This window comes from Procambarus clarkii, chromosome 5 (genome assembly GCF_040958095.1).
Source record: "Procambarus clarkii isolate CNS0578487 chromosome 5, FALCON_Pclarkii_2.0, whole genome shotgun sequence".
NCBI lineage: Eukaryota > Metazoa > Arthropoda > Malacostraca > Decapoda > Cambaridae > Procambarus > Procambarus clarkii.
The window spans coordinates 14403298-14420723 of NC_091154.1; the positions used below are offsets into that span (position 1 = coordinate 14403298).

Here is a 17426-nt window from a genome sequence, read left to right on the forward strand (position 1 = left end):
TTCCTGGCTGTGATCCCACATGTGTTTGTTTCTAGGGGGGGATGGGGCCTCCCCAGGTCACCCGGCGGTTGCTCAAGGGTTTGTGCGGGAGTCTGAACTTTGCGATGATGGTCTATCTGCCAGGTCGGGTTTGGCTTCGTCGGCTGTTCTGGTTCCTCCGGGGACATCCCTTCCGCCTCTCTCTCGCGATCGTTGGGTTCGATCCCCGGGGACCTTGCATCGGCTGCTGCGTCGCCGGCTTCCTCTTTGGGTTTTTTTGGGTTCAGTGCCTTGGCGCCTACCTGAGCTCTCGCTCGATGTGTTCACGGACGCATCGTCTTTAAGCTGGTGCTTTGTGACCAGTGCTCACCAGACTGGCAGAGGGCAGTGGGGTCCGTCCCTGTCCTTTCCTTCCAAGACGGCGGTGGCGGTGTATGTCTGCGAAGATTGAGACATCTGCTTTCCGGTGGGGTCCTTGGGTTGTTACTTGGTTGGTTGGGCAAAGATTGCATCATGTGTTGTGTCCGGTTGCAGCGCTCTGCCATTGTTTGTGTAATTACCTAAGTGTAATTACCTAAGTGTAGTTACAGGATGAGAGCTACGCTCGTGGTGTCCCGTCTTCCCAGCACTCTTTGTCATATAACGCTTTGAAACTACTGACGGTCTTGGCCTCCACCACCTTCTCACTTAACTTGTTCCAACCGTCTACCACTCTATTTGCGAAGGTGAATTTTCTTATATTTCTTCGGCATCTGTGTTTAGCTAGTTTAAATCTATGACCTCTTGTTCTTGAAGTTCCAGGTCTCAGGAAGTCTTCCCTGTCGATTTTATCAATTCCTGTTACTATTTTGTACGTAGTGATCATATCACCTCTTTTTCTTCTGTCTTCTAGTTTTGGCATATTTAATGCCTGTAACCTCTCCTCGTAGCTCTTGCCCTTCAGTTCTGGGAGCCACTTAGTAGCATGTCTTTGCACCTTTTCCAGTTTGTTGATGTGCTTCTTAAGATATGGGCACCACACAACAGCTGCATATTCTAGCTTTGGCCTAACAAAAGTCATGAACAATTTCTTTAGTATATCGCCATCCATGTATTTAAATGCAATTCTGAAGTTAGAAAGCATTGCATAGGCTCCTTGCACAATATTCTTTATGTGGTCCTCAGGTGATAGTTTTCTATCTAGAACCACTCCTAGATCTCTTTCTTTATCAGAATTCTTTAAAGATTTCTCACATAATATATAGGTTGTGTGGGGTCTATGTTCTCCTATTCCACATTCCATAACATGACATTTATTAACATTAAATTCCATTTGCCAAGTGGTGCTCCATATACTTATTTTGTCCAGGTCTTCTTGAAGGGCATGACAATCATCTAAATTTCTTATCCTTCTTATTATCTTAGCATCATCAGCAAACCTGTTCATATAATTCTGTATACCAACTGGTAGATCATTTATGTACACAATAAACATCACTGGTGCAAGAACTGAACCCTGTGGTACTCCACTTGTGACATTTCTCCATTCCGATACAATGCCTCTGATTCCTGCCCTCATTTTTCTATCAGTCAGAAAATTTTTCAACCATGATAGAAGCTTACCTGTCACCCCTCCAATATTTTCCAGTTTCCAGAACAACCTCTTATGTGGAACTCTGTCGAAAGCCTTTTTTAGGTCCAGATAGATGCAGTCAACCCAGCCATCTCTTTCCTGTAATATCTCTGTGGCTCGATCATAGAAACTGAGTAAATTCGATACACAGGATCTTCCTGATCGAAAACCATACTGTCTGTCTGATATTATATCATTTCTCTCCAGGTGTTCTACCCATTTAGTTTTGATTAGCTTTTCCAATACTTTCACTATTACACTTGTCAATGATACAGGTCTATAATTGTGTGCCTCGTCTTCTGTGTCCGTGGTCACACATTGGGTTGCCCCGGTTTCCCTTCTTCCCTGTGCCTGGGTTCGGGTTCCCAGGTCATTTGCTGGGTCCTTCGGGGCCGTTGGTTGTCTTTCTTTTGAATTGAGTTGCGCGTAGGGCATGCCTCCTGGGTGCATCCCTCTTCTTCTTTTCTTTGAAGTAGCTCCTGGGGAGCTGAAGGGGCTCCCCCCAGAAAACCAGTGTTGAATGTAACGAAACACAATTTTCTGGGTGAAACCTGGAGGCTCCCCAGCAACCCTCCCTCCCTCCGGTCGGCATTTTTTTGCATCCTTTGATATCTAGCCTCAGAACTGCAGGGTGGATCGCAGGCGCGAGGGTCTGGGGCTCCCTCTTCCCCCTCCCAGAGAGGGGAAGTTGTGCAGACAAGCGGTGCGTCGACGTGGTGACGTCATGCTCGTTTGCTCATTTTCATTTGGAGAGTTCTGTCCTCTCGTTTGACTTTCAGTAGTAGTTTCAACCAGAATAGGGGTTTGTTTTGGGATGATCATATTTGTGGGTGCTTGACCCGGTCGATGGCAGACATAGAATGCCCCATAACCATATGTGCATTTCTATAGGCTATTGCTCTTCGTGCAATACCTAGCTCTGAGAGGGCCAGGTTCTGGCTCGTGGTCCCTGGTAGGCCTAGAACTCCATTCACATTGACTGATGCCAAAGTCTAATATATCCATATCAGCCTGGATAGCGCAAAGTGGGAAGTAGACCCGGTGATCACTAGTGACCACTATGCTACTGTCACAACACTAAACATAGAACGACTTCCTACACCACCTGCACAACCTAGGTGGAATTTAAAAATGGTCAATTGGAATATATACCAAGAGGAACTTGAAAAATGGTATGCAACATACACGCCACCTGAGGATATGAACATACACGAGACCAATCTGCAGGATGCATGGACATCATCAATGCATCTTGGCAGCAAGACAAACTGCCGACCTCTTGGAAGAAAGCGGACATCATTCCGATTCCTAAGCCAAAAGAATCTGGCAATTACAGACTCATTTCATTAACATCATGCATTAGTAAAACTGCAGAATGGATGGTTTTAAATAGGCTTCTGCGGAAGACTGGAGACCTGTATAAACACATATTTGGCTTCACTATTAAAGTGAAAGGGCTGTTAAGGCTGTTAAAAAAGTTGGAGCATCAGGCAGGAGTAAAAGGGAAGGTGCTCCAGTGGATAAGGTAGTACTTAAGCAGCAGGAAACAGCGAGTAACGGTGAGGGGGGAGACATCAGAGTGGCGAGATGTCACCAGTGGGGTCCCACAGGGCTCAGTACTTGGACCCATCCTGTTTCTAATATATGTGAACGATCTTCCAGAGGGCATAGACTCATTCCTCTCAATGTTTGCTGATGCTGCAAAAATTATGAGAAGAATCAAGACACATGAAGATAGACAGAGACTACAAGATGACCTGGACAAACTGGAGGAATGGTCTAGAAAATGGCTGCTAAAGTTCAACTCAGGAAAGTGTAAGGTAATGAAATTAGGCGAAGAGAGCAGGAGGCTGAACACGATGTATCATCTGGGAGGTGAAATCCTGCACGAGTCAAATAGAGAGAAAGATCTGGGGGTTGATATCACACCGAACCTGTTTCCAGAGGCCCACATCAAAAGAATATCATCAGCGGCATATGCTAGACCGGCCAACATAAGAACTGCCTTTAGAAACTTGTGTAAGGAATCGTTCAGGACCCTGTATACCACTTATGTAAAACCAATCCTGGAGTATGCAACTCCAGCCTGGCGTTCATACCTAGTTAAACACAAGACAAAGTTAGAGAAGATCCAGCGGTATGCCACCAGGCTCGTCCCGGAACTGAGAGGAATGAGCTATGAGGAAAGGCTAAAGGAGCTGAACCTCACATCCCTGGAAAACCAGAAGAGTAAAGGGAGACATGATAACCACCTACAAAATTCTCAGGGGAATTGGACAGGGTGGACAAAGACAAACTCTTCAGCACAGGTGGGACACGAACAAGGGGACACAGGTGGAAACTTAGTACTGTACCCAGATGAGCCACAGAGACGTTAGAAAGAATTTTTTCAGTGTCAGATTAGAAAATGGAATGCACTAGGAAGTGATGTGGTGGAGGTTGACTCCATACACAGTTTCAAATGTAGATATGATAGAGCCAAGTAGGCTCAGGAATCTGTACACCAGTTGATTGACAGTTGAGAGGCGGGACCAAAGAGTCAAAGCTCAACCCCCGCAAGCACAATTAGGCGAGTACAATTAGGTGAGTACTAGAGGAGTAGGTACTGCCAACTGCATAGCAACATTACTAGGAACAGTTAACTCAAGTCCAGCTATAGTGATCTTCCTTGATCTAGAAAAAGCATTTGAACTTGCAAGCCCACAAGCAATTTTACACACCTTAGTTAAAATAGGTGTAAAAGGAAATATGTTAGCATGGATTCAAGATTACCTAAGTCACAGGTATGCTAGAGTAAAGTTGCAAGGACAAGTGTCGGACTACCACTTGCATGAAAATGGGACTCCACAAGGAGGAGTCCTCAGTCCTAGTCTTTTTAACATCCTTATAGAAAACCTTGTTACCATGACATTTGCAGAAGGGTTAATTGCTAAGCTATGCTGATGATATAGCATTAGTCATTACAGATCCTTCACTTCTAAATAAAGCGCAAGGTGCATTAGATAAATAACATCTGAATGCAGCATTTTAGGGCTAAAAATATCTGCACAGAAGTCTAAGGCAATGAGACTAGGCGGCAACACTCCAGACAGGCACCTTTGCATTAAAGACATTGACCTTCAGTAGGTTACACAATATCAATATCTTGGAGTGTGGATTGATTCTAAAATGATATTTAACAAGCAAATTTCTCCTTCAATATCTAAAGGAGAAAGCAAAATCACGACTGAATATAATGAGAGCAGTCACAGGGGGCCCCGTCTTGGAGCGGGACACAGTGTTAAGAATGTTTTACATACACGCCATTCGTTCCCTAGTTCCCATTCGAAATGCAGCGCCTGCCTTACTTACTCTTTCTCCTGGTCATTGGGCAAATGTTTAGGTTATTCAAAACCATGCAATGCGAGTCATAACAGGAGTTCCCAGATGGACTAAAATACTGAGCCTAAGACTAGAAACCAAGCTAACGTCGATTGAAATAAGGGTAAAAGGGATTGCTGCGAGCATGCTGACCAAGATATTGACTAGACCCAGAATCTGTTCACTTAAAGATATAATCACTGGAGCATTAACCCTTACACTGCTCAGGGGTCCTTGGGACATTTACACCCCTGTGCGCAAGAAAAAAAAAATTCAAAATTTTTTTTTCGTCTTCTAAACATGTTAATTTGTGTCCCCTGAGCACGGAAAAAAATAAAAAAAAATCGTAGGTGACATATTTTAGTCGCAATTGACCGAGGAAATGTGGCAAAAAGTGGGCGTTGACAGAGCGGTCGTCAGACCCGGTCAGCGTCACCCGCGTTGACAGATGGGAGTTGCCACAAAGATATTATTACCTAATTGTTTCAATGTCTCCGATTGATTTTTTCTTAGTTTTTTTGCAGTAATATTATTCAATAGTGTGTATTGTAATATATTTATATAATAAAACTGGTTAACAATCGCTATACTCAAAAGTATGATGTGCATATTAGTGATTCAATTATTATGTTTATAAAACAATGAACAAATAGTTTTGCTGCTATTACACTCTATACACAGGTTATATATAAGTATTGGCATGTTTTGGTCACCATAACGAACCATTAAGTTGGTATTGAGAGTCGAAAAGCAACGAAGAGTTACCGCCACACACCAGCCAACCACTCGCTGCCACTCCCTCAACACACGCACTAAACTTTCTCCCCCAACAATACCAGTTGTGGTGTTATTACACTATATACAGACGTTATATATAAGTATGTGTATATTTTGTTCACCACAACTGTACAGCTAAGCTGATATAGTTAGTTCAGGCACTAAGAGTCGTCGCAATACACAGATGGCGGCTGGCGGCTCCCTCACTCTTTCAAGGTCACACGCACTAAACTTTCTCCCCCAACAATACCTTTTGCAGTGTTATTGCCCTATATACACATATTATATATAAATATCTACATGTTTTATGCACCGTAACTGTACACCTAAGCTTATAGTGCGCCCAAAGAGCATAGTGGCCACCCTCTAAACAGCTAGACAAATCGTGCAGACGACGTCACCTCCGTCAAACATATGGCTCCTCCCAGCATAATCCTTTTGCTGTTATTACACTAATACACACATTATATATAAGTATCTACATTTGTGTTCACCATAGAGAACCACTGACCTGGTATGGTCAATGCAAACAATAACAGGTGGCCACACAGTCAGTAAACGCTGCTGTCTCCCTCCGTCTCTCAGCATCACTCCTCCCACAGCGCTAATTATTACAACAATCCTGCTATTATCACAACCCTGGTTATTTATATCACAGTCATTGGTCATCTGTAATATTGTCATCGCTAAATAATAACAATTGTATATTTATTTTGACATTTTTCGGCGATGCTGTGGTCACAAGCTGAACATCAATGCTGTTCGCTCATGCTGCGTGCGCCGGCCTTGGTTGCTCCAACAGTACTGTGCCTCTCACACCTGAGAATATTGCCCACAATTTTTTTTTTAAATGGCATCTAAGTGGCCCTGAGGAAGCTACTGTGAACCCCGTGTAGCCGCGGGCCATTTGAATCAGGCCTGGCACCCTATGGCGTATATATACGTCATGCGCACCATGGGACATGTTACTAAGGGCGTATATATACGCCATGCGCAGTTTAAGGGTTAACTCTGGACAGAAGAGCCTCCAATAGCAACAGGTGGACCCATTGTGCAATAAACACCATCAATAGACTCGATATAACAAACACTGTCACTGAGAGGGGTGTCGACGAAATACATATAGACTTTGTTATGCAAGCCCCTTGGGAATCTCCGCCAGCAGACTTTAAGTTTATGGTTTTTTAAGGAAAAAGGAACCAGATAAATCCTCATCTGCTATGCAGTATTAAACAGATGCATATAGAAGCAAATTGGCATTTGACAGCTTCACATACTTCACAGATGGATCAGTAGACCAGCAGGAACAAGAAACCGGAGTTGCAGTTAAAGCAGGAAACTGTAAATAGTTGGAGACTCTCAAATGGGTATTCAACTTTACAGAGATGCTAGCCATTCACAAGGCTTTGGAACATGCTCTTGCTGAACACCAACAACATGTTATCATAAATACAGATTTGAGAACAGCTATTGAAACCTTGCAACGAGAATGCATACGTTATAACATCCATCTGATCACAAATGTCATATCATTATTGCAAACACTCAAACGTCAAGGCCGTTGGGTACTTATCAACTGAGTGCCAAGTCATGTGGGAATACAGTATCCACTCAATTTAACAGCCTATATGGGGCTGAGCCCTAGTCGTTATTTACGGAGCTCCGTTATTTCCGAAGTTAAGTCGGGTCGGGTAATTTTTCAAGTAACATTCAGGTAGGATATATTTTATACTGTATAACTAAAATTAAATAAAGTTCATTGTGTAATTGCATTCCAATTTAGTGCCACACCGACGATTAAGCCAGTTGTTGGCTGCTGCATGGATGATGTGTGAACACGGTCTGATCAAGCCCAGATGGGTGGGAAAAAATTGATTCATTCCTTTGTATTGCAAAATATTTCATGTATCAATCAGCAAGTTAATATTTTCTCAATAATATTTTAGAGATGTGTTTTGATTTACCCTGAACAGTGCAGGTAATGTATTTTTAATGTTACAACACAGGCTGTGGCGGCCATGCCATAACAATGGCGATCGAGCCTTGTCACTGAGAGCTAGCCAAGACGAAATATTTTGAGCTCGCCTATTCTCTGCTGACGATAGAATATACATTTGCAGAGACTAATATGTAGCTTTTGTTGAAAAAAAACAATTAATATCTTGTAATACTATAATAAAATTGGTAAATTGACTTACTTTTAATGAAGCTGAAGATTACGTCATCCTCTGCAGCGCTTGTTTTATATTGTTTATATTGTATACAGGGTACATACTGTATGTACACTTATTTTCAGGCATATTTTAATAGAGTATCCTTCTGTTTCTTGATGTCACTTACTGTACTTTTCCCGATGTTAAACTCTGCTGCTGGTCGTGCATGAGAATATCCTTTATCAAGTTTCTTAATTAACTCCAGCTTCTGTGCAACCGTCAGGCGCTTCCTTTGGGTAACTTTTGGCATTTTGTAAATTAAAAAGATCACAATTACAGTAGAGTAATATCCTTCACAATTGAAGCTAGCCGCGCGAGTTCACGGTAAACAATGGGAACACATGGCCCGGCGGAGTACATACTAGGTCCGTGGGAAAAAAAATACCTAGTGCCTATACATACTATAAAAGGTATTTAATAAGAAAACAAAGACTTGCTTAATAAAAACAGTTTCAAAATATTTTATTAATAATAATTTACAATTTTCTTCATTAAAGTGAATCATTTTAAAAGAAAATTAAGATGTAATATATGACTCTGGACGATCCAGGTCGGTGGCGGCCTGGTCGCCATGTGAGGGGACGCTGATGCCACAACAAACCCAATACCGACTGTCGGTAATATCGACCACAGACCAGTATAGCAGGCTCCAGATACTGGGCTCCCAAACCGGTCGTTAATACCGGCTGATCGGTATAAAAGAGGCCGTTAAATTGAGTGGATACTGTAATAGGAAATGATATTGCAGACGAAGCTGCAAACTTTGCAACTAAGAGAAGAAATGTAGACATTTACATACCACAGAGTCTATCACAGATTAAGAAAGTAATTAGAAGCAGAGCAATGCAAAAGATGTACAGTGACCACAACACAGCAGTTGCAACATCAGGATCTGCAGGTTGGTACAAGAATTCAACCAAGAACGAACCACTTATTTTGATGGGAGGGAGCAGTAGAACAACCAAAGTACACTTACATCGCATCAGGCTTGGATACCCATGTGCATGGGAAATAGGCTTACAGGTTCCGGAAGATGAGAGGAAATGTCAGCACTGTGGAGGAATGCCCCACAGACCACTGGAACATTATCTAACACAGTGTACAGTTACAAACCCAGTAAGATTTCAACTTTAGATTCAACAGAGCAGAAGTTGTTAAACACATGGGGCAAATTCTTTCTGAAGCGACCATACGAGTCATAAATACTCATACTCCGCCCAAGTAAAACAAACAAGCAACACTTGGTGGACCAGCCAGAGGCTTAAGGCCCGCCTAGGAATATCCCTGCCAAAAAAAAAAAAAAAGGCCTAGGAGCCTCAGGGTCTCACCCAGAAAATGGTGTTTCATTTCATTCAATGCTGTTTTTTTTTCTGTGGAGAGCCCCTTCGGCTTCCCGGAGCTATACCGGGCTGATGTGTATATATTAGACCATGGCAACAGTCAATTGAAGGAGTTCAAAGCCTACCAGGGACCAGAGCCAGAACCTGGCCCCCTTAAGAGAGGCACGAAGAGCAATGGCCTAAAGACACCCCCGTGTAACTGGAAGCAGTCTTTGTCTGCCATCTACCAGGTCAGGCACCCAGAAAGGTAGGAATCTCAAAACAAACTACTGCTGGTCAAAAATTGCAAACCGAAAGTCGAACTAGCAAACAAAACTCCCCAATTAAAAACAAGGAAACAAACATGACGTCACCACAACCACTGCACATCCGCCTGCGCCACCCTCCATCCCTGGGAGGTGGACGGAGGGATGGGGGGGTCCCAGACCTCCACGCTGGCAACTCTCCTCAGTTCAAGAGGCTATTGTGTTGGTGAACGGTCGATCGCTCTGGCTCCACTCTTTGTGCAGTGCTGCAGTGCAGTGTTGTTGCTCTGTTTTGGTGGCGTGTGAGCTAGAAGTAACAAGATTACTGAGGCTGCATGCACCTTGGGCTACCTTCCCTAGGTGCCCCGTAAGTACTGCCTTTGCGGTAGGAGGTAGTTTCATCACTGGCTGGGGTGTGAGGTACTATGCAGCTGTCTGACGTATGCATAACGACCGTTTCTGTTCACCTGGAGACATTGTGCGTTTGCAGGGTTTTTCTTTTATTTTTGTTTTGTTTTGCCTGGCGGGGGTCTGCCTGGTGTGGCGGTAGGACCACTTGTATGATTTTGGTGGCCCTCCACTAGGTCCCTCTGTGCTTGCACACGCCACAGGGGTTCAGCTTTTAGTTGTTTGCTTGGTAGATCTGGGATAACCGGTTAGCAGTATCTCGCCTAGGGTTCCCTTAGCCGCCAGCCTAAGGGCCCTGGAAACCCCCTTTGGGGTTCAATGGTCCAATGTAGGAGACATCAGTCCCACTTCGCCTTGTGCGAGTTTGAAGGTTGCTCTGTCCCCTTGTCTCAGGGTGACACTCACCGTCTGCCTCCGCCTTGCTGTCTGTTAGGGGTCAGTGACACCTATGACCTGGAGTCCTGCAAGTGGTGTTCTTTGCTTGTACTCCATTCATCCAGTCCACTGAGTCTGATATTCGGGTACAGGCAGCTTTAGGCTGCATGCGAGGTTTAGGTTGCAGCAACGTGCGAGGTTGGTTGCCTTTCTGAATGCCCCGCAGCTGCCCCGCTGTATTATACTGGTAGTGAGACTCGGGCGGCTTCGGGGACTGCCGCTTCCAGATCAGCGGGGGAGGAATTCGAGCTTGGTCCTCCTGCCGGAGCTTTTGGGCCACGCCAGCGGACCCCTTTCATCCCTGCTATTCTGGTGAACTGCTTTTTCTCAAGAGGCAGAGGGTTTGGAGGATGGCTTGGCCCCGGGTTCTGACGTGGAGGATTCTGGGGCTGGGGAGTTGTTGTCTTGGGGGGGGGGGGCCCCTGGGCCCCACTTGTCCCTGCTTGGGTGTTTGGTACCCTCAGCACGGGGCTTGTTGTTACAGGGGGAGAGGTTTTCCTATCTCCTCCCTGTACAATGTTGTTAAGAGTTCGACTCCTCCCCGGGTTCGGTTCCAAGTTCCCTTGGGTACTTCGGTTCCCTCCTTCTGGAGGTTTTTGGCTTCCCGCATCCCACTGAGGAAGGTGTGGGAGGCCCTTGCGGCTTACCTCCTGCGAGACCCGAATTATGCCTTGATGATGGAGCCTTCTTCTTTTGAGTATGGCTCCTCTTTCTCCTTAATTGGTGCCTTGCAAGATGTTGGAGTCTTCCTGGCTTGAAAACTGCTTTTTATTTCATTGGGGCTTGTCATTCATCCTGTCGGACTGCGCACTTGAATGGCGAGAATTGACTACGGTCGTTCAGGTTTCCTAGCGGGCGAGTAGGAGCACCTCAATGCTTGCTTGTTCGCCCGTCCTTCCTTATGATGTTGGCCAGGTGCAGCTTCACGTGCAAGTTCCCTCCTTTTCGGCATTCCTGGTGGTCGAGGATTTGGGTGCCCGTGGGCACTTGGCTTCGGTCTTGCGCTTCTTTTCCCTGCGGGTGCTGTCTTCGGACTGGCTCGTAGTGGGTGTGGAGGAGCTGGGTTCCGAACCAGTGTTCGGTGTGCTTGCTTCCGCAGCTCGGGCGCCAGCTGCCTTGTTGAAGGTGTATGCGCCGTTTCTGAGGGAGGCTGTGTCTATTCTTCGCTTCTCATCTCACATGCTGACCGGCGGTGCTCGTCCTAATTTTTGGAATCGTTTTGGGCCCTGGCTCTTCGTTTCTCATCCCCTTTTGTCCGTTACTGTTTGCAGAGCCTGCGGTGGGGCATTTTCTGCAGGCGGCTTCGTCTAGTTGACTGCCTATATTGGACTTGTAGGTTCTCCCAGAGGGGGGGGGGGGGGCTGGAGGTACTGCCCGGAAGGGTCGCGCCAGGTCTCGGGTTCCTTCGGTCATCGTAAGCCAGTAGTGCCAGATTCTGGACTGGCCTCCTGCGGAGTCATTGGCTCAGTGATCACTCTGAGTTTCAGTCGGGCTCGTAGGGGTTGTCGGCCTTTTCATGGTTTGCCCTGTTGACGGGGCGATGGAGGGGAGGCTCGTGCTATTTGTTCTCGCCTGTTCCCATGATTTGTGGGCAATTTGGGTCCTTTTCCTCAGGCCTGTTGTGGCGTTGCTTCTTTCCTTCTCTTTTGGGAGGATTGGGGCTTGCAGGGCGGGCCTCTTCCCCTGCGCTCTATCAGGTCATCCTGGGATGGGTTTCCTTGCCTGTCTTCAGTTCCGAAACGGGACTAGGCAGATCTGAGATTTATACTGGACTTGTGCTGTATGATCGCCATGGGTCTTTTGCCCCTTGTGACGATAATCTCCTTCAAGAGATTGAGCCTGCTCTTCCCTCCACACTTACGTCGTTAAAACTATATAAAACTACTATGGAAGAAATGTCCAACAACGACAACAACACCAGCAAGGTTTGCCAGAGAGCAAAACGCATGCAGCCAGGGACACTTGCTCAGACTCAAACCGCCAAACTACCTGTCTTACTACCGGCTCCGCTGATTGGTCGCCGGTCTGGCTGCACCTGCACTCGCCCCCCCCCATACTACTTGATGTCTGGGGTCGCCACGACCTCAGACCTCGGAATATTCAGTGCTTCCACAGTTAACACTTCTCCCAGCTAGACGTAAGCGTATACTGAGAGAGGTGGTAGCTTAAAGCCAATATTCCAGCACCTACATTTACTTTTGTATTGCACTTCTTGTTATTTTGTCTTAACGTAACTTTTCATTGTGTCATTTAATTATTCTTATTATTTTGATTGATTGATTTTATTATACGAATTTGTTTGTCCATTTTTTCATGTTTTGATTTATTTAACGTAATTAAAATTTCATTGTTAAAGTTTACTTGTGTTTTGTGTGTCTTCTCCTTACCTTACCACAGACGAAGTTCCAGTTTTTTCTATTTTTTTTTATAACTATGTGACGAGGCCATACCCCTAGCCTTAAACAGCCGAACACCAACGCGTTACCGTCACACCCTCCTTTCAGATGACCACTCTGTCTCGGGTCTGGCTGCTTTTGGTGCCTGGATGGTGTTTCTGGACCTCCGGGATGCGTATTAGCATGTCCTGATTCATCCGGTGTTCAGGGACTAGCTTGGTTTTGTCATGGAGTGACAACGCTTTCTTTGCCTTCCTTCCAGTTGGATCTGGCACCACACGTGTCCACGTGCCTTAACCGGGTCGTAATGACACTGTTAATTCTGGCTTACCTCAACAATTGGCTGGTGTGGGCTCCCAGCCAATCCGCATGTCTGCTTGCCAGGGATTGGGTTCTGGGTTCGCCGGGTTCGTGTTCTTGGTGTACTGGAAGTTCCAATGGGTTCCCTCTCAGGTTCGGACTTGGCTGGGTCTTGTGTGGAACACTCGGACTGCTTCCTTGTCTCTCCCTCTGGCGGCATTGTTGCGGCTGTGATCCCGCTTATGACTGTTTTTGGAGTCACCCGGGTCACACGTCGGTTGTTTGAGCAGTGGTGCGGTAGCCTGATCTTGGCCATGCTGATCTACCCGTCGGGTTGGATCTGGCTTCGGCAGATGTTCTGGTTCTTCAGGGGCGTCCCTTCCACCACTCTCGTTATCGCTGTGTTCGGATCCTGGGAGCCTTACGTCGCCGGCTTCCTCTGAAGGTTTTTTCAGGGTTCTATGCCCTGATGCTTCCCCGAGCCCTCACTCGATGTGTTCATGGATGCCTCGTCTCTCAGCTGGGGTTTCGTGACCTGTGCTCACTAGGCCGGCCAGAGTCGGTGGGGTCTGTCCTTTCGTTGGGCTCCCAGCACAATGCATTGGTCATTGCACCGGGGGCTCTCTGCTCTGTTCTCCTCGGTTTAGGACTGTTTTCTACGGCTCTTTTTCTTGTTGGCTTCTGGGAGTCAGGTCGGAGAGTTTCATGCTCTCCTCCGGCGCAGGGGTTTCTGCTCTTTCAGTCCTGGTGGTCTTTTCTTTCTTTGCAGCCGTCTCCTTTTCTGGCGAAGAATGAGTCTGCTGCTTTCTGGAGGGGTCCTTGGGTTGTTGATGCTTGGTTGGTTCGGCTGGTGGTGCATCATGTTTTGTCTGTGGCTCTTCGCCGTTATTTGCACGCCAAGGCTCCGGTGGCCAGGGATGCTCTCTGGTTTGACCCAGTTTTCCCTTCTTCTCTATTCCAGGGCGCGGGTCTCCTAGGTTGTCTGCAGGATTATTCGGTCCAGCCAGCCTGCGGTCTTTCCCTGTGCCCACGCCGTTCGTAAGTTCAGCATTCGGATGTTATTTTGGTAATGTCCAGGCCTATCTTTTGGCCTATTGGAGGTCGAACAGGGTCCTGGCTGCACGTTATCTTGTTAATGTTCCTAGTTTTTCTCGGGTGTGTATAGCCTTGGGTTGCAGGTTGCGGCCTGTTCGCTCGACTTTGAGTTAAGGAAGAGAGTGTCGACTGCCTCCCAGATGAGTCCCTTTACGTCTTATCTTTGGTTAGGTAGCTCTGGGGAGCCGAATGGGCTTTCCACAGAAAATCAGCGTTGAGTGTAATGAAACGCTATTTTCTGGGTGAGACCCGGAGGCTCCCCAGCATCCCTCCCTCCCTCCCTCCCTCCGGTCGGCGTTTTTTCGCGTTTTTGATACTCGGCCTGTGAAGGCACTGGGAGGGCACTGAGAAGAGTTGCCGGTGTGGAGGTCTGGGACCTCTCATTCCCCTCCCGGGGAGGGGAGGTTGTGCAGATGGATGCACGGCAGTTGTGGTGACATCATGTTTGTTTCCTTGTTTTTAATTGGGGAGTTCTGTTTGCTAGTTCAGCTTTCGTTTTGCAGTTTTTGACTAGTAGTTTGTTTTGAGATTCCTACCTTTCTGGGTGCCTGACCTGGTAGATGGCAGACAAAGACTGCTTCCAATTAATTACACGGGGGTGTCTTTAGGTCATTGCTCCTCGTGCCTCTCTTGAGGGGGTCAGGTTCTGGCTCTGGTCCCCGGTAGGCTTATATCTCCTTCGATTGACTGTTGTCATGGTCTAATATATACACATAGGCCTCGTAGGGGCCTCGTAGCCTGGTGGATAGCGCGCAGGATTCGTAACTCTGTGGCGCGGGTTCGATTCCCGCACGAGGCAGAAACAAATGGGCAAAGTTTCTTTCACCCTGAATGCCCCTGTTACCTAGCAGTAAATAGGTACCTGGGAGTTAGTCAGCTGTCACGGGCTGCTTCCTGGGGTGTGTGTGTGTGTGTGTGGTGTGGAAGGAAAAAAAAAAAAAAGTAGTTAGTAAACAGTTGATTGACAGTTGAGAGGCGGGCCGAAAGAGCAAAGCTCAACCCCCGTAAAAACACAACAAGTAAACACACAACTAGTAAACACACATCAGCTCGGTATAGCTCCGGGGAGCCTCCGGGTCTCACCCAGAAAATGGTGTTTCATTACATTCAACGCTGGTTTTTTCCTTTTTTTCCTTTCTGGCTAAGAATGAGAGAGCTATTTCCAAAGGGATCTTTTGGTAATTGAGTATAGGTTGGTTCGGCTTGAATTACATCATTTATTTACATCTCTTCTCCACTAGTGATGTGCGGGGAGAAGTGGGGATGGGGGCACTGTGGATCTATTGTGCTTGGTCCATTATTCCAGAGTCTGCTTGTTGCAGGTTGCCCATAGTGTCTAATAGTCTAGCAAGCCTTCAGTCTACCCTCGGTCCCATGATGATTGTATGATAGTGGTTCTGTTCACTTTCTTTTAACATGACTTGGGCAGATTTTTGGGTTAAGATTTCGTGGTTGAAGGTGCTGGGAACTCTTTAGACTTCACCAGGATTGTGTGGCCTTGGGGCAGTTACCTTGTCGCTGACCTCCTTTCCCCGAGGATTATTTTGAGCAGCTTTCTTCTGCTGCCCCTGTTGATGCCCATTATATTATTTTTCTGTGGTAATGTGGGACCGAGAGGCCACCATGGGGCCCTCCTAGAAAATTTATGTTGAATGTAATAATAATTACATTATTCATTTCAGTAATAAACTGTCTCCTGATGGGAGGTCCTGGTGGCGGCTTTGGGACCCTTCTCTTCCCTAGGTCAGATTTCAAGGAGAAAGGTGTATGGTGCTCTGGTGGTGGACAGATGGAACTAACGTGAAAATTGCTTCCATACCAAGTTGCTCATGAATCTCGGGGCTTCACTGTCCAATTTTGTTCTAGTTTGTTTACTGGCTGTTGTCTACTTCTGTTCACTCATCTTTTTTATCTTTGTGATTTACGCTCTCCTGCTCCTTGCACCTCTTTAGAGGGGGTCCAGGGTTTGACCCCTGGTTCCTTATATAGATAGGGACCAGTTGGTTCTTTATCTCTGGTAGGCTTATATATGTCTGGCAATGGCCTGGATTGGATCAAATTAAGTGGAGTTTGGCAGGTAGCAAGCACCAAGGACACACACATGAAATAGGCATTTTCATTACATTCAATGCTGGGTTTTTGTTTTATCTTGTCAAAAACATTACTTGTTTACTCGTATTTCTTTTATTTGCTGCATGTTCTAATATAATACAATTGTATGTATTGTAGGTCCCCTGGAATGGTCTGTCGCTCATGTCCGACAGTGGTTGTCGTGGGCTGTCTGCCAGTTTGGTCTGGTCAGTATCGACGTAGACAGTCCGAGTTGGAACTTGAGTGGCCGAGAATTATTTGGGCTGAGTCAAATGGAGTTCCGTAAATTAGTGCCTGACGATCCAGGAGATGTATTTTATATGCATTTTGAGTTATTGCGGAGGACAAATGTTGTTGGTAAGTGTTTAAATGTTACTGAATTTTGAGTGAACTTTACTCTTGCTAAGATAAGAAGAGAGATTGCTAAAAAATATAAGTTCTCACTAATATTTATCCATGTTTCATGTACGCGAAGTCTTACCAATGATAATGTTACTAAACAAAAAAAATTGACACCTTAATTTTTGTGGTCGAGCTTTTCGGAGATTTTTCTACTGATGGATTAACCCTTGAACTGCTAAGGGGTCCTGAGGAATTTTACACCATGTACAAGAAAAAAAAATTTAAAATTTTTTTTTATCTTCTAAAAATGTTCATTTGTGTTTCCCGAGTACGGGAAAAATAAAAATAAATCATAGGTGACATATTTTGGCTGCAATAGGCTGAGGAAATCTGGCAAAATGTTGTCGTTGACAAAGCAAGCGTCGGAGGCAGTCAGCTCTGCCACAGCTCTCAGGCGGGAGCTGCCACAAAGATATTTTTACCTAATTATTTCAATGTCTCTGATTTATTCTTAGTTTTCTGGGGCGGAGCCCCGTTGGCTCCCCAGAGCTATCCAGGCTGATATGTAACTATTAGCTCTCTGGCATCAATCAAAGGGCATGGAGTTCTTGCTCACCGGGGACCATGAGCCAGAACCTGGCCTCCTCAAAGAGGCGCGAGAGCGAATGGCCTATAGAAACCCCCCGTGTGGTTGGGTTCATTCTGTTAGGGCACTGGGTACTGCACAGCTAGTTTTCACCTATTGTAGCAGCCGGCTCTCTTCCTCCTGGGTACGCTGTCCTTTTGCAGGGTTTTTCTTTTGTTTTTGTTTCCTGCCTGGTGGAGGGGGGTTT

At 46.0% G+C, this 17426-nt stretch overlaps 1 protein-coding gene across 1 annotated transcript in view; it reads left to right on the forward strand.

The window, feature by feature from the left end:
- The window catches only part of LOC138351100 (DNA-binding protein Ets97D-like), a 151772-nt gene that overhangs the window by 70037 nt on the left and 64309 nt on the right, over positions 1 to 17426 (forward strand). The window contains exon 3 of the mRNA XM_069302731.1: positions 16390 to 16608. Within this exon, the coding sequence (XP_069158832.1) occupies positions 16390 to 16608 (219 nt within the window). The remainder of the gene's footprint in view (positions 1 to 16389; positions 16609 to 17426) is intronic.